A 23,060-nucleotide genomic window follows, 5' to 3' on the forward strand; every position below is an offset into this window, starting at 1 on the left:
TTAAGAGATAGTAATTGAACCCAGGTTCTCCTGACTGGTTGGTGGTCCTTCCCTCTATTCACTTACGCCAGGCTACTTTTCATGAACATGTTATCCTCATTTTATAGAAGAGGAAACTGAGGTTTACAGAGATTATGATTTGCCCATGTTTGTGCATCTCATGTCTGGGACTTAAAGCCAGATCTCCCTCCCTAATAAGTCCATTTGTTCCACATTGCCTCAGCGCATAAATAAAAATTTTTGTTAATAAAATAATTTAAAATGAATTATTTGAACACACTATAGAAGTGCTTGGTAAATCTTTCCATTTTCTCTAACAGCACCCTAATCCAGGGCCTCATTAACCTTTTCCTGGATTATTTTATAGCTTCCTAGCTGCCCTCTTTACCTTCATTCTTCAGCCCACTACCAGATTCATTTTGCTGAGGTGTAGTTCCGAATCAACAAATTCAACATAAGGTACTGTGCTAGATTGAAGAAGATACAAAACAAAGTAAGAGATAATCTCTGCCCTCAAGGAGGTAGAAATATATAATACTAATAATAAAACATCCTCACAAATAAATGAGATATAACAATTGCATAGCTGAGGTGCTAGGAGTCTTCCAAAAAAGGAAAATTAATTCCTGACTGGAGGTGGTATTGGGGCATGAAGAATGGGGAGAATATCTATAAGCAAAGACTTTTGTTCCTTGAACAAAGGCCTACAAGTGGAAAAAGATGAAATGTTTGCGGAATAGAGGATTGACATATTTTGGCTGGAACACAAGTTATGTGAGATGAAACTTTAAAGGTATAAAGAATATCATCATATTTGCTATCAATGGAGAAAATGGGAGGACTTCTTAAATTAAGAAGGTAATAAAGAAATAGCACATTTTAAACATTTATTAAATGTCCACTAGTTAGTTGTAAAAAACAAAAACACAGATAAAAAAAGCAGTTCCTGACCTCAAGGAACTGAGAGTCTTCTTGAGGCTGAAGAAGATCTACACAGAAAAGCATAATTCAAGGGAGGTAGATTAGAGAGTTCTAGACAAAGTGCTGTAAGAAATGGAAGAAGAAAGTATGATTTGAAGATGTTTGGAAAAGGAATCAAGGGAAGATTTTCCAGAATGAATAGGGTTATTTTATTGACTTAAAAGAATCAACAGTACCCTACACAGCATTAATAAATGTTTGCTGAATTAAAGGACAGCACCTTCTGATTATAGATATGTTAAAATAATTTAATTACTAGATAAATAAGAATCAATTTGGTATCACAGTCATTTATTTCAAGATTTCTACATTTACTTCCATGTTTTCTATGATCTCAGCCCCCAGAAATTGTAGGGATTGTTTTCTCCGGAGGAGATGCTGTTGTCAATCCTGGCAGTCCTTAACTTGTAAAGATAAGAATAAAACTAGTGATTGCAACCCTGAGGTAGGATTAACATTTGGGTATCATGTATTATGGTAGTACTTCTTTAGAGAGAGTTACCCCCTATTTGAGACAGGGAAGTGCTGGGGAAAAGGAATTCTATATGTCGCTGAAGACAGCTGTAAATAATGGCCCTGCATTTTCCCACTTAAAGTAGAGACATTGTTCAGGATCTGGGTACTTGTGAAGTAGTTCCTTCCTACTCTAACCCCACCTTTTCTCTTTGTTTCCTTAGATTAGATGGAGGTGAGGAGACTTGGGGAATAGGAAGTGTTTGATTATGGTTTCCCTGCAAACTGGAATCTGGTTTTTCTCCTTTTTACAGGATTTTAAATCTGAAAATGCTAGCAGTCTCTGATTTGAACATGGAGTTAGTAAATTAGCAGTCCAAAAATCATAATTATTTTAAAACTTCTCAAAAATTTCATTACATTTTTACTATATTTTGAGATATTGATTAATCAGGAGAATTAATGGTGCTGACAAGCATACATTGAAGGATGATAACACATGATATAACCACATAAACATATGTCAGCATAATATGTGCAATAAAACATGCAATAAGAGGAGATACATTATTTGGATATTGTATTTTCCCTACATTTAGGCCCCATTTTAAAACTATTTTGTTCAGAAGACAAGGAATATTTTATTTGGTGTTCAGTTTTTCCATATTGAGTTCTACATTAATGTTCGATAATGTGTGTGTGTGTGTGTGTCTGTCTGTCTATCTATCTGTCTGTCTCTGTCTAGGAGAGATAGGCAGCTAGGCAGTGTAGCGCATAGAGCACTTGGGCCTGGAGTCAAGAAGACCTGATTTCCAATCAGCCATTAGACCCTTACTAGCAGTGTGACCCAAATGAACAAGTCACTTAACCTCTGTTTGCCTCTGTTCCCTCACCTCATGAGGATAATAATGACATCTACCTCACAGAGTTAATGTGAGGAACAAATGAGATAATTGTTAAGCTTAGCATTGGGTCTGGTACATAGCAGGTGCTCTATAGATGTTAGGTATTACTGTTTTGTCTAGGTACGTATTGTTTTGTCTTTGTTGTGTGAGTATAGAAAAAAGAAAGTAATTATTGGGTTACTTCTTAATGAAAACTATAACAATAAGTTTATAATAATAGTACCAGCTTATATTTGAGTAGCATTTTACATTTTCAAAGGTCTTGTATATATTTTTTAATTTCCCACAACAACCTTGTGAGATAGATGTACTAGACTAGTATAATTATTTGCATTTTATAGTCAAAACTGATGTCAACAAGTTGAGTCACTTCCCTAAAGTGACAGAGTGACACAGAGCCAGCACTATGTAGAAATAATATATAACATTCAACTTTTGTGAACACTATTACCACATTATATACAAGAATAGTTTCATTTCAAAGATGAAAAAGAAAATCCATTCTCAAACCTCTGAATATCTTTAGTTACTTCTAAATGTAAATAAGATGAAAATTGCAAAATGATGTATATATTTGTGCATCTCTTTTGTTGTAAAGCTATTTGTGTCATTAGCATATCACTTCATTGGTGATATGGTGATTATAGAGCACATTTATTTGGTCTGGCAGCATTCTGATGTTTTTGTTTGGTCACAATGCTCTCTTACACTGCAAATTCTAATTTTCATTCTTCTGAATGCAAGTTGGAAGTCAGATTAAATGTTCCATGTGGGAGGTGGCTTTCTTGGTCCTTTTGGTTTTGAAAAACGGTTTGCAAAACCTAGAAGAAGAAAAATTCAAAAATATTAATATGTGCATATGGCCCTAGCTACTAAAAATGCTCATGTGATCTCAGGCTACATTAATAGAAGTTATACTATCAAAAGAATGGAAGTGATGACCCATTCAGGCTGTCTTGGTTCGACTGGCCCTATAAGGCTGTGCTCAGTTCTGAGCACTGCATTTTAGCAAGGACTCTGATAAGTTGAAGTGGGACCAAGAAGGGCAGCAAAAAGGATGTTGGCAGCTCTGTCATCAGTTAGTCAGCAAGCATTTAATGCTTACTGTGTCAGACTGGCACTCGGGATCCAAAGAAAAGCCTGTCCATAGATTTAGAGTTAGAAGCAACAGTAGAGTCATCCAGACCAGAGGTGTCAAAAGAAGGGGCTAGCATTGTTCTCTAGTGCAGCCTGAACCAGATTAAAATGTTATTGGGAAATATTTAACAATAAATTAAAATATAATACAACACAGATAATGTTAATATGTGGTTTCCCAAGTCAGCTAGCTCCCTGCAAGGATCCTTACTTAAAGTGGCCTCTTTTCTGTTTGCTATTTGCCTGCCATGCACTTGTATAGATGTCACTTAACCTCCTTGGTGCTGTTTCTTAATGCATAACCTGATTTCACTGGATTGCTATTATGAAAACTGTAAATCTGAAGGGCTAAGTTTGAGTTGTCACAATTCTACTTCATATTGAAGGGGAAGTTGAGTTATTCTATGTAACTCTAGAGGATGAAACTAAAAACCATTTCTGAAAATTATAGAAAGGGGGTTTTTGGCTTCCTATCAGGAAAGATCCTGGGAGAAATGATTATTAATAATCAGTGACTTGGGGAGATTTAGATTTCCCCTTTTTTCTTTTATCTTCACTTCCATACCTCAGTCTCTGAATCTGAAAATTGAGCTAATCTCTCCTCTATCCAGACCCTACCCAGGGCAACTATTGTATTTCACTCAGATTTAGGTGAGGGAAAAATTCTTTGAATAGAGTACCAAGGCTGGGGTTAACTTAAGTAAATGATATAATCAAAGTTGAGGTCCAGTCTCTCATTGTAATATTCATTTTCTCATTAATTGTTAACCAGTAAGAGTTGATTGCCACCCTGAGGTACACCTACTCTTAGAAAGGCATTAAAAACTGAGGCCATACCATGATTGTCTTTGGTCTAAGAGAGATAGCCAAAAGACCATCCTTTTATTAAAATGCTGGCATTATTATTAAAATGATTAAATTGGAAACCCAAAGAACTCTCACATTTTCATCGCTGTGGAGTATCCTCCTGTAATCTCCTTTACAAATGGGCTCTGTGGCCTATCACCCCTTTCCCTTGAGCCAGGTCACTCATGATCCTCTACTGCAGCCACTGCCTGACAGGGGCTGCTCAGGAGCTGCCGCTAAGGTTTACGTCATCACAAGAAGAACAAGCAACATGGCAGCAATCCCATCCAGCAGTTCACTTGTAGCAGCCCATGACTACTACCAGAGGCGTCTGAGTTCCACTTCCAGCAACAGCTCCTGTGGAAATACTGAGTACACTGGGGAAGTGATCCCCCACCGTCCTGGCCTTCCCAAATCAGACCCAGGCCACTGTGGGCAAGCTGCTTCTTCGGGAAGTCGAGTCATCCGTTCATGACAACTGTGTTGGAATCCCCAGAGTACTCAGGAACTTTTCAGGTTGCTCATGGCACAATCACCTGTGACCTGCCTCAGGAGGCCATGAGGTAGCGGCATATCAGCGAGCCCAGCAAGACCAGCCCTGGGCCTTCTGTGTGAACACCAGCACCAGTTTGCTGCTCCCCTCCCCACCCCTTCTGAAGTATGCTAGGCATGAGAGCCCATTCCTCCCTCCCCCACCTTATTCCCTTAGGAATAGATAGGCTGCATAAGTGTAGAAGTAGTTGTGGGGTGTATGTATGTGTGTGTGTTTAAAAGGGAAACAAAAGCAAAACAAAAAAAGTAAGAAAAACTACATTGTTATTTATTTTTTTTGCTATCTGAATCATCTATGTACTTTTCAGCAGCTTAAATAACTTGTTTACTTTGTACTCAACAGAAACTAATAAACTTTGAGCAGCCTTTTAAAAAATAATAAAATGATTAAATTACCCAGAAATTATGTCCCTCAAACTTTTTAAATGTGACAATCCCTTAATTAAAACTGTTTGAAAATGGAATAGACTTTCTAATAAGATCTTGAGTTCCCACATACTGAAAGTATTTAAGCTACTCTCATGCATTTGATGGAGGATTGAATTAAATGATCTCTGAAAACTGTTCTAATAGATTCTATGATATGTATAAATATATATATTTGAATTGTATTAAAGTTTTTAATTCATTGGTTGACATTTTGATAAGTACAGCAAAATTGACATTAAGACAGTAATTTTAAGTAAAAGTTAATCACACATTCTAATTCTTACATTATTAAGAAACCATTTAAAAATTTTAGTAATTTTAATTGCATAGAGGTTTCTGGTTATGCATGGACAGGATGTTGAAGCACCACAAAGCCAAGTATCATATTCCTCAATCCCTGCTCTCCTCAAATAGTAAAAAATTTCCATTTCAGATAAAAATAAAATTTGATATTACATCAAAATTTATTTTTAAAATGCCACATTAAATGCAATTATCTCTCAGTTTCAGTATAGGGAACCATTTGCTGAAATGGGTTTTGGAGGTTCTTTGGGGTAGTTGGAGTGCAAGAGGGGAATACTTTAAAAGTTGGGAGACTGGTTTGAATCCTCATCTCAGAATTATTAACTATGTGATCATAGATGAGCTTTTTTGGTTGTTTCTGTTCTGGACCTATGATTTAATCCATGTGGAGAATTCCTTGTAAACACCTTTTAGTGCTGCAGAGAGAGACTTATATGTAATTAGCAGTCAGTTCAATTGCCTGGAGCAACTAAGAAGTTAAACAGATTTGTCTTTAGTTACATGTCACGAGTCACACTTGAGCCCAGGTACTCCCGACTCCAAGGCCACTAGTCTTTCTGCTACCTCCACCTTGCCTTTTTCCCCCGTATAAAAAACTGAAGAAAATGAAAAGAGAGAGTGGGAAGTTTTCTTAATTTATGATCTAGAGTTGGAAGAGAGAAATGGGTGTGTAAGATCTGTCAATAAGCATTTAAATAAACATCCTAGTCTGTGCTGAGGTGTCCTAAATTAAGCACGGGGGATACAAAAAGTGACAAAGACAGTCCCTGCCCTGTAGATGCTTATAGTCAGGGGAGAGAAGCAAACAAATATGGGCAAACAAGCTAAATACAGGATAAATAGGAAATAATGAACAGAGAGAAGGAAATAGAATTAAGAGCGGTTGGGCAAGATTTCTTATAGAAGATGGGATTTGGGGAAACCTTGGGAAGCCTGTAAGCAGAAATGAAGAGGGAGATTGTTTTCCAGGCATGGGGGGACAACCAGGGGCAGAGAGGTGTCTTGTTCATAGAATGGCAAGGAGGCCATTGTCACTTAAGAGCGAATAAGATGGGAGAATCCTGGAAAGGTAGACAGGGTAGGTTATAAAGAGCTTTAAACACTATACAAAGGATTTTGTGTTTGATCTTGGAAGCAGGAAGCAATCTGGAGCCAAGGGAGTTTATGGTTTTTTGAATGGAAAAAAGGGATATGTCATGGTCATCATATCATACTTTGGGAAAACCAACTCTGAAATCACCTTTGCTGCTAGTGATAGAAGTGGGGTAAAGAGGATGGATATGGTCATGAAGGAAACTCTGGATGCCTTCCCGGTGAATGGGGGAAAACAGTGCAATCCCAGGCATCCTCTCACTGAGAGGAAAGAAGGGAAATGATGGGGAAGAACAGTGCAATCCCAGGCATCCTCTCACTGAGAGGAAAGAAGGGAAATGATGGGGAAGAATGGTTGTTCAAACAGTTCTTCACATTGGTCAGCAGGTGGCAACCTTGGTCTAAGACCTTGGTTCTAGACCAGTAAGCCTAAGAGTTGAAAAAAGGAGGCAGTGCACAACCTTCAGCGATGCTAGAAAACTGGGAATATATGACCTAGCTAGTTATAAATTAGTTAGAGATGACTTACAAATGGATCTAAACATATTGTAAGTGCTTCCTTTAACTTACTGGGATTTTAATACTTTGAAGCAGATAGTTTCATTAGAATTATAAATAGAACTTGAGGGTGGAAGGATCCTTAAAGATCACTTATGTCCTCCAGCCCTTTCATTTAATAGTGGAAAAGTAGGTGAGGACCAGATCGCAAAGGGCTGTAAGTGATAGACTGAGAATTTTGCACTTTATACTAGAGGCAGTAAGGAATAACTGAACATTTTTTGAGTCATCTATATTTTAGGAATATTAGTTTGGTTGCTCTTTAGAGGATGGTTTGGAGAATTTGGGGAACTAATTAAGAAACTACTGTAGTAGTTCAGGTGAAAGACAAGGAATTGAATGGAATGGAATAGAATGGCACACACTTGCACACCTCTGCTGATGGCTCTTGTAGCATAGAACTAAGACTGTACCTTAGCGACATCCTATCACTAGGCCCTCACTTAAAGCCTTTCTGGCTTGGCTAGAGCTTATTTTCCCCTAGCAGAGCTTTTAAGAAGGCTGGGTCAGCCCTACCTTACTGTCAGGTTGAAGTGACTGTCTAATTGATTCACATAAATAGAAGGTACAAAATAAGAAACATTTTAATTCTAAGAAAGTTTCTGTCTGAAAATCAAGGTATCAGGACAAACAGGAGTCAGTCAAGCTTTCATAGGCTTGTATGCTAGTTACTTTTATCCATAAAATGTCTAAGCACTTTTGGATCATACTGAGCTTTTTGGTTAATAATATCCTTTAGTAATAATATTCTCCATTAATTGCCATAATCATTACAACTAAATGACAGTCTACAGTGGTACTAGAAGTACCATGTATATAGCAAATAACAGGATGTATGAAATGATACCAGATAATCACTGCACAATTATAGATCTATAATGTTTATAATTGGGTGAACAATTACCTTAACATGTTTAAGATGCTAAAGCTACTTTATCATCTATTTTTTAGTGATTTTCACAAGGTCAAGTAGCAGCAGTTGATTATTTTCATCCTACTTGGGGATTCATTATAACTTTGTTTTAGCCATGAACCAGACTTCTCAATTATAAACTCTGTATTCTCTTTCATATAATTTACTTGTTTTTCTACCATGTACTAGACAGATATCCATTTGACTAGTTTTAGTTTCTGAAGTGGGCTGAGCAGTCCATCCTGGAGTGAGTTAAGAGACAACAGAAGTCTCAAAATTATGAGATAAATGTAAGGTCTCTATTTGTCACTTTAAGATAAATTCAAAGTATAAAGCCCTATACTCAACACACACACAATTTGGCCAAAACTATTAAAAAGTAACTTCAGAATAATACATACCAAAGTTCAGAAAGGAGCTAGAGTGGTTTGATTGTGCAGATTCTGCTGGCTTGATTGGTTGTGATGAGATACCTGCAAATATAGGAAAGGTTTCAGGGAAAGAAATAAAAAACAAACTTGGATGTATGTTCTTCACATCACAGAATGAGACTTCCAATCTACAGTCTATTAAACACAATTCTTTACTGACTTAATTAATACCCATAATCTTTATAGAACGGCAAATAAAAGTTATATTATTTTATGCCCAGGAAGATATGCATCATCATCATGTTTAACAAAATGTCTTTGCATATTAGATTAAAACCACAAAATCTTCTGATTGAATTGTAAAAATAAGTTAATTTAATTGCAATGAAGTTAGTAAAAACAAAGATCTGGCAAAAACAGCAAAACTTTTATAATTACTCTTTTATCATTTGAGAATTTAAAAATCTAATTTTGTGTCGCAAAATTTTATATCATGAACTGTAACTTACTTTGTACCCAGTTACTATACATATTATTTCTCATATTCATTCATTTATTCCTCCACAGTCTCCATGTTTTCCCTTACATTAGCCCGCATTCATCAAAGAGATTTTCTTAAAGTGTAAGTCAAATCATATCTCCCCTCCCCCCAAGTCAATCAACTTAACGGGCCCCTGTTACCTATAGGACAAAATTATAAATGCTTCAGTTTGGCATCTAAATCTCTTAACATGCTCCCATCTTTCCTGTCTTCTTATATTTTATCTGCTTCCCCAATTTCTCCTTCCCAGCCCCCAAGACCACTCAGCTAAAGCCATACTGGACCACTTCCTGTTTTCTCAGCCATGGTGACATTCAATCTCCGTTACCCATGTCTGTGCCCTTGCTCTCCCCCATGCTTGGAATGTTCTTCCAAACCTCTGCCTCTTGGAATCCTAGTTTATTTTAAGACTGAGCTTCAGCTTTATCTCATGCAACAGGCCCTTTTTTGCCCCCTCCCTTCCACCCCAAAGGGAAAACCCTTCCCTCGGTCTGCCTTCCTCTACTCTCTCTGTGTGTACAGTTTTTTAACACATGTAGATATAGATATACACACATACATATACACATAAACATATAAATGTGTGTGTTACATATCTGTCCGTCTGTCTGTCTCCCTCATTTGAATGTTAAGCTCTTTGAAGGCAGGGATTATTTTTGCTTTTTCTCTATATTCCCAGTGCTTTTGTAAGCTATTGTAAAATAGCTTTTGATTGATATTGATTCTATTTGCTAATGTATGTCTTTCCCATCGGCCTTTTTCTAAGTGTACTATTCCAAGAAAGTCTTTCTGACTAGATAAGATTTTTCCCCCATTTTAGTTATTTATATGCAGCCTATACTTGCTGCATATTCACATATGTTCACCCAACACTACCTAAAAAATGTCTTTTTTAATGTTTTACTTTCCTCATGTATTTTTTATGGCAGTCTGCAAAAATAGCCTAATATAAACATAGTGAGCATTTTGCCTTACTGCTACTTCACAAAGCACTATCTAGAAATGAAAATAGCATCTAGAGGCTTATACAGACTTTTTAAACAAAACAATAATTTAAAAGGTCTAAACATTAATTTTCAGTCTTACGCTTTGTGTGCATATGGAGGACAGCAAAAAGGACTGCCTGTGCTACTTGTTAATGTTAGACAGTAAACCCTGTGATGACAAGGCCCAAATGTAAAGTAATGATGACCCACTGACTTATACCATCATATACCTTGTATAATTGTAATGATAATTTGGGTTTGGGGGGAAACCCTTTCCTCCAGGTTTACCTGAATGATGGGTCATCACAAAGAACCTGAGGAAATGGCCAGGGCCCAGAAGCCTGTTCAGCTCTATTATGATATGAGAAGCTGGAGGTGTCCTAACCAGAGAGAGGGTCTTACTGGGCAGGCCCAAAGGCACTCAAAGTTTGACTTGCAGGACTTGAAAGCTTATTGAGAGGCTATATGTACTATGATATACCCCTAGGATTTATAAATAAGATCAGGAAATATCCTCTGAAACTGAAGCTAACAAAAATCAGCATAAAACAATTTAATTAGCCATTGCTATAGGAGCAATAAAAGAAAGTTTTTTGAAATATTTTATTAATAAGACCAGGGTATTTCTTAGTTCACAAGTATAGGGGAAGCTTTGTGGTGAAAATAAAAGTGTGAAAGAACAGGAACCCGTGGTGCACCACAGTAATCCTCCTTGGGGATCAGCCCTTATGCTTGTGCTTTTTACTCACTCATTATAATTAGAAGTGAGTGATTGTTCTTAGGGACCTGCTTTAGGGCCCTGGTACTAAGAGACAAAGAGAGGTTGAGTGGGGGGAGATGTAGGTCTGGTAGTTCCCCTTCTGAATCTGAGACCATGTTTCCTCATTTAGTCTTATGTGTCCTAGATACTGTTGGTTACTCAGCACTGGAATACGTGCACAGAACACCTCTGCAGGGGTTTATTATGATGAAGCCCTGAAACTAGGTCATTGAAAAATGAATCCTTAATAGTTCTGAGGTAAAATTCCCTCGGTTATTGTGTGTACTATAGACTCTAGTTATATGGTGGTGTACTTCCTTAAAAAGGAAAGCTAAGCTTAGAATATAAGATTAACTTTAATCTTGGAAACTGTAATTTGTCATGGATCACACAAGTTTTTGATGACTAATGGAATACTGAGTTTTGTTACTACTTTGCTATGTTTTGTATATATCACATCTTAAAAAACAAACTACCTAGAAGTTTAGTTTGTCATAAAAACCTTTCTTGTTCTTTGTATGTTTGAGTGGATTTTTTTATGTTTCTGTTTATAATTTAAAATATGTTTAGATGCTATATTAACAATGTGTGTATCTCCAAAAGTGTCCAGGACAGTTAGGGGAGAAGAGGTGTCCAAAATTTAGATTACCAGTACCAGTTCTTTAACAAAAACGTTCATGGAGTGTAATCATACTGTGAATCAAAAGTACATCAAGGGCCAATGAATCCAACCTATACTGAACAAGAATACCCCCAACAGCCTGCAAACAATTGGTCACCCAATTTTGATCCCACGACCTCTAGTGAGGGGTAATCTACTAACTCCCATGGCAGCTGATACCACTTGGGGGTAGTTCATTTTTGGTTTTAAGAAATATTTCCTTATATCAATACCAATACAACTTCTCATTTCTCCTAATTTTCTCTTCTGTGGCTAAACAGAAAAACTCTAATCCTATCCTTACACTTGACAACTCTTCAGATACTCTTAAAAGTCTCTCCTGCAAACTAAACATTCCCAGTTCCTTCAATTGATCCTTATCTGAAGTCTTTAGTCTCTTTACCATCCTGATTGCCCTCCTCTGGAAGCTCTCCAACTTTCTAAAAATCCAAGCCTTTCTAAAATGTGGTACCTAGAATACTTTAGATGTGATCTGATCAGGCCCAAATATAGCAAAACTATCATTTTTTTGTCTTGGATTCTGCCTTTCTTAATACAGTCTGAGACCACATTACTTTTTTAGTTCTTATTTCATGGTATTGACTTACTGAATTTGTAGGCCACCAAAACCCCCAAATCACTTTCAGATACTTTACTATTGAACCTCATCTCTCCCACATTTTGCCTGTGGAGATTGTTTTAAAACTCAGATGTGATTTATCCGTATTAAATTTTATTTTAATTGATTCAGCCAGTTTTTGGATCCTGACTTGATCATCTGACATTTTACTTAACCTTTTCAACTTTGTGCTGTATGACTATTTAATAAGGTACCACAGCTTGATTAAAATATGCCTTAAGAGCACTTCCCTCCTTTATTCTAAATCTATACTCATCTGGGAACTTCCTGATTTTATAATTTGGTCTGTACTGCCTAAAAGACATGCCCTGAACAGACCACAAGTTATTGAACCAAATGTATCTCACATTTTAACTTAGAATAACCCAGAATATTTTAAGGTTTTCAAAGCATTTTTCTTTCATCAACCCTGTAACTTAGTTCAGTATTATCCCAGTTTATAGATGATCTTGAGGTCCAGAGGTAAAGTGACATAGCCACAATCACACAGCTCTAAATAACCTAACTGGACCACAAGCCCTGGCCTTCCAGACCCCAGTCCAGGTTCATATTCCATTCATATTCCACCCCCTGGGAGATCATAAAGTGGAGTTTCAGAAACCTCAAAGATAAGGGCCAGGCCTGGTCTCTTTGGTTTACCTGCTCTTTGCAGAGAGTTGCTCTTGAGGTCTAGGTGGAGCAATAGGTTAGCTAGCCCAACTCTTGGTAAGACCAATTCTTAACAGCAGCCCCAACAGGCTCCCAACAAAGAGAACTTTTGACCTTAAACCATAGGCAAGGAAGTGTAGCTTCCTGGGAGAGTAGAAGCCACCTGTAACTGGGAGTTCACTATATTTCAGGGAAACCAAACTGATCAGGGCCAGGGATAGAATTTCTGGGACTTGAATTTAGAGACCACTAAAAGAAAAATGAAGGAATGGTCTCCAAAGTCAATGCTTGAAAAGAAGGAAAAATCTCCCCAGACCAGACAGGAATACCAAGCCAAATTCACCTCAGAATCGAATATAAGGCTGGGGTGGGGTGGGGGGAGATGGTGGGAGTGTTTGGTTTGGTTTGTGGGTTTTTTTAGCCTCTAACTGAGAATTGAGGTCAGGGAAAGGAACAGAATGAGGTATCACATAAACTATGCCAGTCTGACCAGTAATTGTATTAATTTTGGACCAAGGCCAGAGCAGGTGATCTGAAGCAGCATGTTACAGTGTTTTACCTTGTACAGTAGTGTTGGACTTGGTAATAAGGAGACTTTGAGTTTTGATTCCACCTCAGATACTAGCTGTACACCTTTGGAGAAGCCATTTTTAACCTCTGAGCCTCACTTTCCTCTTCTATAAAATGTAGTTATTAACACTTGATATAACTACTTAACTCATCAGATTTTTGTAAGGAAAGCATTATGGAGACTTTAAGCTATTTTATAAATGTGAGTTGTTACTGGTATTTTATGAATTTATTTTTATCAGTGGGGCAGCTAGATGGTGCAATGAATAGAGTGCCAGGCCTGGAGTTAAGAAGACATCTTCCTGAGTTAAAATTATCCCCATACACTTACTAGCTATGTGACCATAGGCAAGTCACTTAGCCTTGTTTTTCTCAGCTTTCTCATCCAGAAAATGAGTTGGAGAAGGAAATGGCAAACCATTCCAGTATCTTTGCTAAGAAAACCCTAAATGGCTCATGAGGAGTCAGGACTGAAAACAACTGAACAATCATATCAATGCTATTTTCTTTGCTATTTTCTTTTAGTTTTCCTGGTAAAAATCCCTTTTGAAAATTTGCAACTTTGTCTTGTCTAAACTAACAAGTAAAGGGAATTTTTCTACACTTTCATTAAGTAGGAGCATCAGCCTAGCTCTATGGTCCAGTTACCATGGTGTCAACAGTAAGTGATAAGCTTAAGGGGCAAAGGAGCTCTCTGTGTCTCTAGGTGGATATTAATCTTGCCCTGACCCAAATTACCAAGGCTTTGTCAGGTACGCTTCAACCAAAGAGGAGCTAGTGTAAAGCCAAAGAAATTTGGGGTTCTAAAATGTTCACAAAAATGTTAACTTACTGAATTTATTGACAAACATATAATCGTGTTTTGTCATCTTTGGCCAGGTATTTCTAGATGTGTTCAGAAATATATAAAAATATCTGCTTGTAGAGAGAATTTCCCAAATGCAGGAGCCTGTGGGTTTTATTTTCATCACATTTTAGCACAATGGTAAACAACAGGCCCTTGCTGCTAATAATACTTTGTGAAATTTGAAAACTTGTCAGTGCTTCTCCTGTTTCATAAAAACAACACATTTGGTTCACAATATGCTTTGCTATGACTGTTTTCAAAAAGAACACATCTGAGGTTAGGTTGCTGGGAGTTTTAAATAACAGTCTTATGTTAGAACATCTTAGGATGGGTATACAGCCAAACATTATAAAAATGATTATTCTTCTCTATTAAACAGGAAATTTCTCTTACATTTTCCTCTCTAAGACCCAGTATCATCAGTCCAAAGCACAGGACCTGGGATCACTTCCCCAGTTTACTTGTACCTGGTGATTTAGCTCTACCTGGAATAGAAATGCTAAATAGTCAGTAATAATAACTTTTAAAAAACTTACTCTTTTTCACATTTCGTAGAATTTTTAAACTCTGTAAAAACAAGGAGAGAAGAAGAATGTTAATTTTTTTCACCACAGAACTCAAAAAAATTTGTGAAGCATGTAGAGAAAGGAGAACTCATGTGGCACATGTGCTAACAATTTTCTAAAGAGAGGGAGAGAGAAAAAAACAAAAGGGAAGATAATATGGATTTAGGTTAATTCATTTGCTTATGCTTTGTCAAATGGTAAAATATTTACATGAAATTTTACTTATTTTGTATTTTATTTGATTATCTTTGAAGACAACTTTTTAAAATAATTAAAAACAACTAAAATGGTTTAAGTTTCATTAAATGAGACATCAGCTATCACCCTGAACAAACAATTGGTTAAAAGTAACCATGAAAATGATATACTAATTCTGCCATAGCACAAACCTTTTTTTTTTCATCTTGACATTTTAAGTTCAATGAGAAACTTGCACATTGCACATTCTAACTTTTTCTGGACCATCTGAGGTATATCATACCATTTAGAAATAATACAATCTGAATTATAAAGCAATAGATTATTTCTTCCATCTCAGATATACCAACAGATTGAATAATATAACTTGGCCCTTTTCACATTTTCTTGAGTGAGGTCCACAAGACAGTGAGTATGTAAATCATAGGATCTTCCTTTTAGAGTTGGAAAAGACCTTATCAGATCATCCAACCCTACACACCTCATTTTTCGAATGAGGAAACAGAATCAGAAAAGTTAAATAATTTGTCCAAAGTTACAGTAAACAGTAGAGCCAAGATAGGAATGTAGTCTCTTAAACTTCCAAGCCTCATAGCTCTCTTTTCTTCAGCCTAACCAACCTACTTCTCATCCCCAGCATGCTTTTTGTTTCATTTCCTCAGGCAATTGCACTCATCATCTTATCCAGTTCTGATTTTCTTTCAAAGTTTACCCCATAACTTATCTTTAGAAGCCTTCCCAACCCCACCCAATTCTGATATCATCTACATGCACTAGTAACCTGTTTTCAATCTCTCTTATTTCCACTTGTTGATAATATACTTTAAAAAATTTTTACTTATATGATAGGTCCTTTTAGGGCAGATACATAGCTCTTTTTATTAGCCCAGTAACTCCTCAGTTACTTCCTACATAGTAGGTGCTTTAGAAATGCTTAAGGAAATGTTCTTTGATTGGTGTTTTGTATTTTCCTTTGTTAACTTTGGTTGCAGTAGGCCTACCAAACACAATTATAAAATAAAAATATTTAAACCAAGGCAATTTTCCCTTATAATGAAGGAAAAATACATCTAAAGCAACTGAAAATCATTGGAATTTCTGAATTACATTTACCCTACTCCTTGTGAAGCCTTTTCCAGAAGTCTTCAGTGACTGTTGAGAAGAAGTTATATCTTCCAAGCTCCCCAAGCAGTTGGTAGAATGAGTTTCTACAGATTGGACCTGCGTAGCTAAAAAACAAAAAACTTAATAAAACATAAGAATACACATTCATTCATTTAGCCTCTTGATCTGTGTGCTTAGGTGCACAAACATATACTTATCCCATAGTTCTTTATATAGTCTTTTTAGGCTGTGGTAGCATAATTAGTGAATAGGATCATGTAGTGATAGATAGTATCTTAGAAATTTATGCTAATAAGTAATCTGCATAAAATGAGTAAGATTACCTGTCTTTTGAAGTTGCTCAGTTACAATGTAAAACTATATCAATAAAAATATATTTAAAAAATAAACTGGATATACAAATAGGTAATACAGCCCCTGCTGTCAAGGATCTCACATTCTAATAGGAGACCATATAATATGGGAAGTTCCCAAGTTCCAAGTCAAAAGGTGCAGTCTCTCAAATCTAATCAGGAAACCAGGCTATCTCAGACTAAACTACTTAGTCTTCCTAATTCAATCAGACCATAATCTCTCCTCTAATATCCTTTATTCCAGAGTCTATCTCATTTTAGATGAAATGTGCATGTCCCTCACCTTCACTCCCTCCTCTTGCCAAAACCAACTCTTATAAAGAGATTGGCACTTTTAATCAGAATGCATTTAAAAAATCAGCAATCCATGCTGTCACATAGTTCCTGTGGAGTTCAGCAAGACCAGGGCCTACATTTAGTTCCCCATAAATCTAGCAGAGATTTAAGCATTAAGATCCATAGTCAGGGGTAGGACTATCCATAGACATGGAAGGGGCTCTGGACGGTCTGAATTTATACAATCTTCTCCATAAATCTTAATCAGTGATCCACAGTCTCATTTGTGTGTCTACACTATTCCTAGTCTAACCCTAATCAAAAATATCCTTAAGACTGGACATCTTGATCTACTTGGCCATTTCAACTAATTTGAAATCAGGATGAGTGGAGGATGAGGCAATTGGGGTTAAGTGACTTGCCCAAGGTCACACAGCTAGCGAGTGTCAAGTGTCTGAGGTGAGATTTGAACTCAGGTCCTCCTGACTCCTGCACTGGTGCTCTATCTACTGCACCACCTAGCTGCCCTACTAATTTGAAATACTGTTTCCTAAGCTTAATTACACTTGCATATGAAGGATTTGTGCCAACATAGAAGATGTATTGGTCAGGTCCAAGGTTTGCTGAAAGGTCTGGCCAGTTCCCACTGCCCAGTCTTCCCTCCTGACTCTCCAGACTTCTTTCTCAACTATGACACTGCAGACTTCTCACTCTGGAACTTCATTCTGTCCCTACAGCCTTTCCATCCTGAAAATACCTCTACCCTAGCAATTGGACTCCTGCCTCTGATTGATTAGTTCCTCCCATCCTCTGTTAGAATATGTACTCCTTGATGGCAGGGACATTTTTTGTTTTGGGATATTTTTGCTTGTATTTGTAACCCCAGAATTTAACATAATGCCTGGGCATATAATATCTATTTCATAAATGAGAAAACTCCCAAAGCCTCCATTTAAAGAGTATTCAGCAACCCCACCAATTTCATTTCCCACCATTCACACTCTTTGGATTGATTCCACCATCATCTGCCATCAATTCCCCCTCCCCCAGGAATAGTTCATCACCAGGAGGCTCACCATCACCAGAAATTGCATCAGCTTTGATACTCACACCTCATCAGTACCCTCAGTTGCCTCTACTCCTCCAGTTGGAGATGCAGACCAAAAGTCCCCCCAAAGGAGGGCTCAGAAACCCACCCTGTTCAAAATTGCCTACCACCACCACCACTATCATCATCATGCCCTCACCTTGGTACCATTCCCTCTACCCCTTTCAGCTTCCTTTTTTGTGTTTTTTTCCATTAGATTGTCAGTTCTCTGAAGTCAGGGATTTTTTTTCTTGTATCCCCAGTGTTTAGCACTGGTACCTAGCCCATAATAGGCACTTAATGTTTATTGTATTCCAGTATATAAGTTCTTGTTGACTTAAAGGAATGAAGTAGGAGGTGACTAAAGCACTGAACTTCAAGTACAGAAGACCTGAGTTTGAATCCTGCCTCAGACATATGATAGCTGTATGGCCCTAGCAGGTGACTTCCCTGATCTGTGCCTCAGTTTCCTCATCTGTAAAGTAGGACTAAAAGTAACACCTATCTCACATGGTGCTTGTGAGGATCAAATGAAATAACAAAGTGCTTTGCAGACCTCAAAGTGCTGTATTATGTAAATGATAGTTGTTTGGGAGAGTGGGAGTCACTTTCTTTTATTTGTGGTTTTCCTTATTAAGAACCCAGACACTTGCAATTAACCACAAGCAACTTCCACCATTCTGGGGTCCTTGAACACCCTCTTAATTTTTCATACACACGGGGGCCTCAGAAAGCTTCCATTCTCTTCAGGACTGAAATTCTTCCATGGAGGTTAGCACCAAGGTCTACCTGATACTTCTTCCCAGCCCACTCTCCCATTCTTCCCCCCCTGCCCCCACAAGCCTGAATCATGTGAAAGTGATACAGGCCATGAAACAAGGGTGTAATCCTCAGGGTCACAAGCTTCTTAATCCAGAGAGTACCCTGCTGTTGAAAGAATGGTAGATGTTGGAGCTAAGCAATCAGTGACTTATTAGTCTGTAAGTGGTCTCTTGGAAGGCACTTGGAAGTACCTAAAGTATTTCACAGTATTGCCTTAAGAGCACAAGATCATTTTGAACTTAGGTAAAAAGATAACCCTGAGAACAGCACAAAACAAGATTGTAACAAGTATTTGTAGAAAGTACGAATTCATTATATTCAATGGAAAATGCAACCAGCTCATAACTTCATACTTGTACAGTGCTAACAAGCCTTTGGAGCGTGTGGGAGCATGTGTTCATCTCTGGAAGAAAATAGGAGGACTATATACAGCATTCTGGAAGTGTCTGCACAGTCATGGCCAGAAAACTTTCATAGTGTAAAGTTCTATAGGAGGGATCTGTCTTGACAGAAATCAAAAAGTCCATTCAGCAAACTACCCTCAGGGAGACTTGTCTAAAGATTAAACTGAATACTGATGAACATGCTAAAAACCAGAGGTCTGAGTTCTGAGCTGAGGGAATTGAGGGGATTAGCACAAGTGGTTAATTGTGGGAATCGAGTGAATCAGACTCCATCTTGTGACTCAGTTCTGGAGCTAACTCACTTCCCTTTTTGTTTTTATGGGTCTAGTCCAAATTTTGCCTTGTGAGAAAACTTTATTCAATTGTGGGAATTGTGAGAAAACCTTATTGCTTTGTTCGAACCTACACTGTTTGACTGGGAAACTGGACCACCTCCCTTGCTGTTTAGGGACTCTTAACCAATGACTGAGGTTATGCTGATCAGAAACACAGGTCCAAAGATTGATGCAGGCAGTTTTCTCACAATTGTACATCTCAAGCAATTCATATGTCTTATTTGAAAACTGGCGCCATATTAATCAGTCAGTTATTATTTCCATGGTCCCTTGACTGCTTAGAGATACTTCAGGAGTGGGACACCTCCTTTTCTGTTCACTCTTGCTCTCCCAACTTGGCAAATCCTTAATCTTTCCTCCATTTAGAAATCAGGATACTTAATGTTATATTGTTTCTTTTTTATTACTTTATTAATTGTTTTTGGTGTATAAGTGTTATTATTGTTTAAGTCATTGTTTTTTAAATTAATTTTATTATTTTATTAATTGTTTTTGGTGTATAAGTCTTGTCTCCCCCGTATTTGGGGTCCAAGCCTAAGCTAAGGAGGTCTGGTCCTGCTTTGCTAGGTAATTGGCATGTATGGCTTAATAAATTGATGTTCTCAGAAGATCAAACCTTTGTTTTCCTCAGTTATTTCATCTTTTACCCACAACAGAGCAAAAGATTCAGTATAATGAACATGGCACATTTCTAATGCATATGTACAGCGCTACTAAGGATATTATCACAAGCTTTACCTTATTGCCTCCTCAAGTCTGGATAAAAGTCACAGTTGCCTAATAATTTGTACTTCAGTGTCTAGGAAGACAGAACAGACTAACAGCCCATTGGTATCCTACATGGGAACACTATCCTAATTCCCTGCCTCATTTGAGGTAGGCTAATATTTCCTTAAGCAATATTGAAACTATCTTCAAGACTTGATTGGCTGAGGGGACTAAAGGCCCAAACTGATGGTCATTACTTCCTGGCCATCTGGCTATGAAATAGCCACAAAAAGCTCCAGGTGCTTTTTACTGCTTGGCTGTTGGACCAGGAAGGACAACTGAGACAAGGGACTCTTCAGCTGAATCAGTGAGTAGTATGCTTGGTAAATATCCTTGATGAATATCCTCCTGTTGTGACTAACTCAATCTTTTGATTATTGTTGAGTTACCTAATAGTGTCTCCTTTTGTTCCAGTATCATTCAGCTAGTATTAAACACCTTGTATTTGCCAGGAACTATGTTAGGCTCTGGTAATAAAAGGAGAAAGAATGAAATAATCCCTAATTTCAAAGAGTTTACATGCCATCAAATTGAAACTACCAAGGGACTGGCGTAAGTTAGGCCTAAACCAGAACATAAACCAACTGATTTAAGATTAACTAAAAGAGGTCTATTGCTGACCTGTGACCTCAGCTCTGAAGATCTCTTATTGGAAGAAGTAGGGATTTTCAATTTTCAATTCAGGAAGCATTGAACACCTACTGAGTGCTAGGAAACTGACAAAAATGAAATAGCATCTGCCTTCAGGGAATTTACATTGTATTGAGGGAAGGGGTAAGTAATGATGTTCAGGTTCATTGTCCAAAACTTCAGTAAGGGAATGGAGTTCTGCTAAGTGAACTAGCAGTGCAAGGAAAATATAGGACAACTGACTAATTGAAAGATTGGGCAGTTTACCTGTCTAAAAAATAACCCAGGCCCTTGTAAAGATAATACATTACAACCACTTGTTGCCCACTAGGAAATGAGATTCCCTGTTGAGTGAGATGAGTGAAGAACAAGAATAATAACAGTTTCCATACGTCAGGTGTGATCTGCAATGACTGCACATTCTTCACTGGCACTTTTGTGCTGGGCAGAATGAAGTGCCAACCCAGAGGTTTGTTGATGGCAGCAGAGGCTAACAGATTTTCCTCTTTTGTTCAATCTTCGGTCTTGTTTCTAGGTTCATATGCATGCCATCAGGGGAGAAGATGGGCAGGAGCTGCATAGCTCTGGTGGCTCAGGTTCAGTGGGATTTTGTTGGGGAGGTTCTAACATGGGTTTGGGACTGCAGCTTGGTAATTAAGGATTTAGCCAAGGGTCCAGACCTGATAGTTGATTGGTGCCTCAAGTGGCACCAGTGGTAAAGTAGCCAAAAGAGTAGATATCATTTTAGCCTCAGAGCATCTGCTGGCTTTTACTGACTGCCTGGTTGGATGTGGGATTCTTCACTTTTGCCTATGCACCAAATGAGCTTTACCTCTTCCTTCTCAGAAAGAGGCTATTTCCTACACCCCAATATATTAAAGCAGCTCAGTGACAACAGAATGCTACCCAGCAGAGAGCAACATAGTGATATAACCAGAAGGTTAAATCAGTGCTTCAGTTTCCCAGGTACTTTAATATAGGGAACGATTTAAGCTTCTAGGAAGGCATATTATATATTATAAATAAATTGTTATTCTGACATATAAATCAGCCTCTTGTGACTGATTTAGTGTAAACCAGCTCCTAAGCCTACCAAACCTACTACTAGCACTTTACATAGCTCCATAAGAACTAGTCATTCCTTGAGAAACATGAGAATTCAAGTCTGGGCACCCAGCTAGTGTCACTTTTGAGCTACATGTTCAACCATTTGTCCTGTTTTTTTTTCTTTGTTATTTTCATATATTTTCAGTTTTGTACCTTTTTTATATCCTGCATGATCATTTCTGTGCTTTCCATTTCTGTCCAGCTTTTTCAAACTTAAAATGGTATCTTTGATCTCTTTATATTTCCATTTACAAAACCTTTCTTTAAGGAGGAGGAGGCATTGTTACTTACAGTCTTCATCAGCAAGAAGGAAGGATTCGGGTGTTCTTTCTGGAAGCGGAGGAGGAGGGGATGAAGAACGATCCTCATGTATCTCTGAGATGAAGAAAGAACAGAAAAGCAAAAAAGCCCTTCAATTAAAAATTAGGTCTTAACCAAACTCTTTTAAATCCTGGATGAGCACTGTTTATTGTAGCCAGATCAACTTATTCAGTATTATTTGCAGCTACACAAGACATTAAATCTTATTAATTCTCTACCTACATCTGTCCAGTAACTTCTTTCCAGTAATTTTTTTTGTCATTAAACAAGCATTTGTTGAGACATTTACTCTATGCCAATAGCTGTGCTGAGCCCTAGGGATACAGTGAAGTCCCATTCTTAAGTCTGTAAACTTCAAGGGAAGAGGAGCTTCTTTTTGAGGCTTCTACAACATGGTAGCAAGTACAACAAACTTAAGAAGTTCAAAAATTCTATTGGGTGATTGAACACAACTAAATGCCAGTGCAGTGGCTCCCAATTTTTACAAGTATGAGGACCTGTTTTAACATAAAAAAATTTGACTCCCACATGACAGTCATTATGACTCTTAGTAATGTACCAGAAAGCTAAAATGTGAAGTCAGTCATGCTGTGAAATGAATTTGCATTTTATTAATCACAGCCTCACCTGTAGAAGCAGCCTGTTGTAATAGCATCCTAGATTTAGGGTCAGGAAGGCCTGGGTTCCAGTCTTGACTTTGACACTAGTTGTGTGAGTCTATAAAATGTAGCTATACCTCACAGGGCTACTAGGACATGCCAGATAGTGTAAAGCATCATGTAAACACATTATGTGCTTGGAAAAATTGTTAACATGTAAGATATTTACAAAAGTCTTCTTCACATATGTTAAAGTGGCTCATGTGGCATATATTT

At 37.6% G+C, this 23,060-nt stretch overlaps 1 protein-coding gene across 2 annotated transcripts in view; it reads right to left on the reverse strand.

The window, feature by feature from the left end:
- Positions 1-873: 873 nt before the first annotated feature.
- PTPN22 (protein tyrosine phosphatase non-receptor type 22) overlaps positions 874-23,060 on the reverse strand; it is a 76,161-nt gene continuing 53,974 nt past the window's right edge. For both annotated transcript variants that reach the window (XM_072644389.1, XM_072644390.1), the window contains 5 exons: positions 22,156-22,239; positions 16,071-16,186; positions 14,730-14,760; positions 8,571-8,642; positions 874-3,160 (listed from right to left, as the gene is read on the reverse strand). In XM_072644389.1, coding sequence (XP_072500490.1) covers positions 3,096-3,160; positions 8,571-8,642; positions 14,730-14,760; positions 16,071-16,186; positions 22,156-22,239 — 368 coding nt within the window. In that variant the 3' untranslated portion in view covers positions 874-3,095. The remainder of the gene's footprint in view (positions 3,161-8,570; positions 8,643-14,729; positions 14,761-16,070; positions 16,187-22,155; positions 22,240-23,060) is intronic.

This window comes from Notamacropus eugenii, chromosome 2 (assembly GCF_028372415.1).
Source record: "Notamacropus eugenii isolate mMacEug1 chromosome 2, mMacEug1.pri_v2, whole genome shotgun sequence".
In the NCBI taxonomy this organism is placed as follows: domain Eukaryota; kingdom Metazoa; phylum Chordata; class Mammalia; order Diprotodontia; family Macropodidae; genus Notamacropus; species Notamacropus eugenii.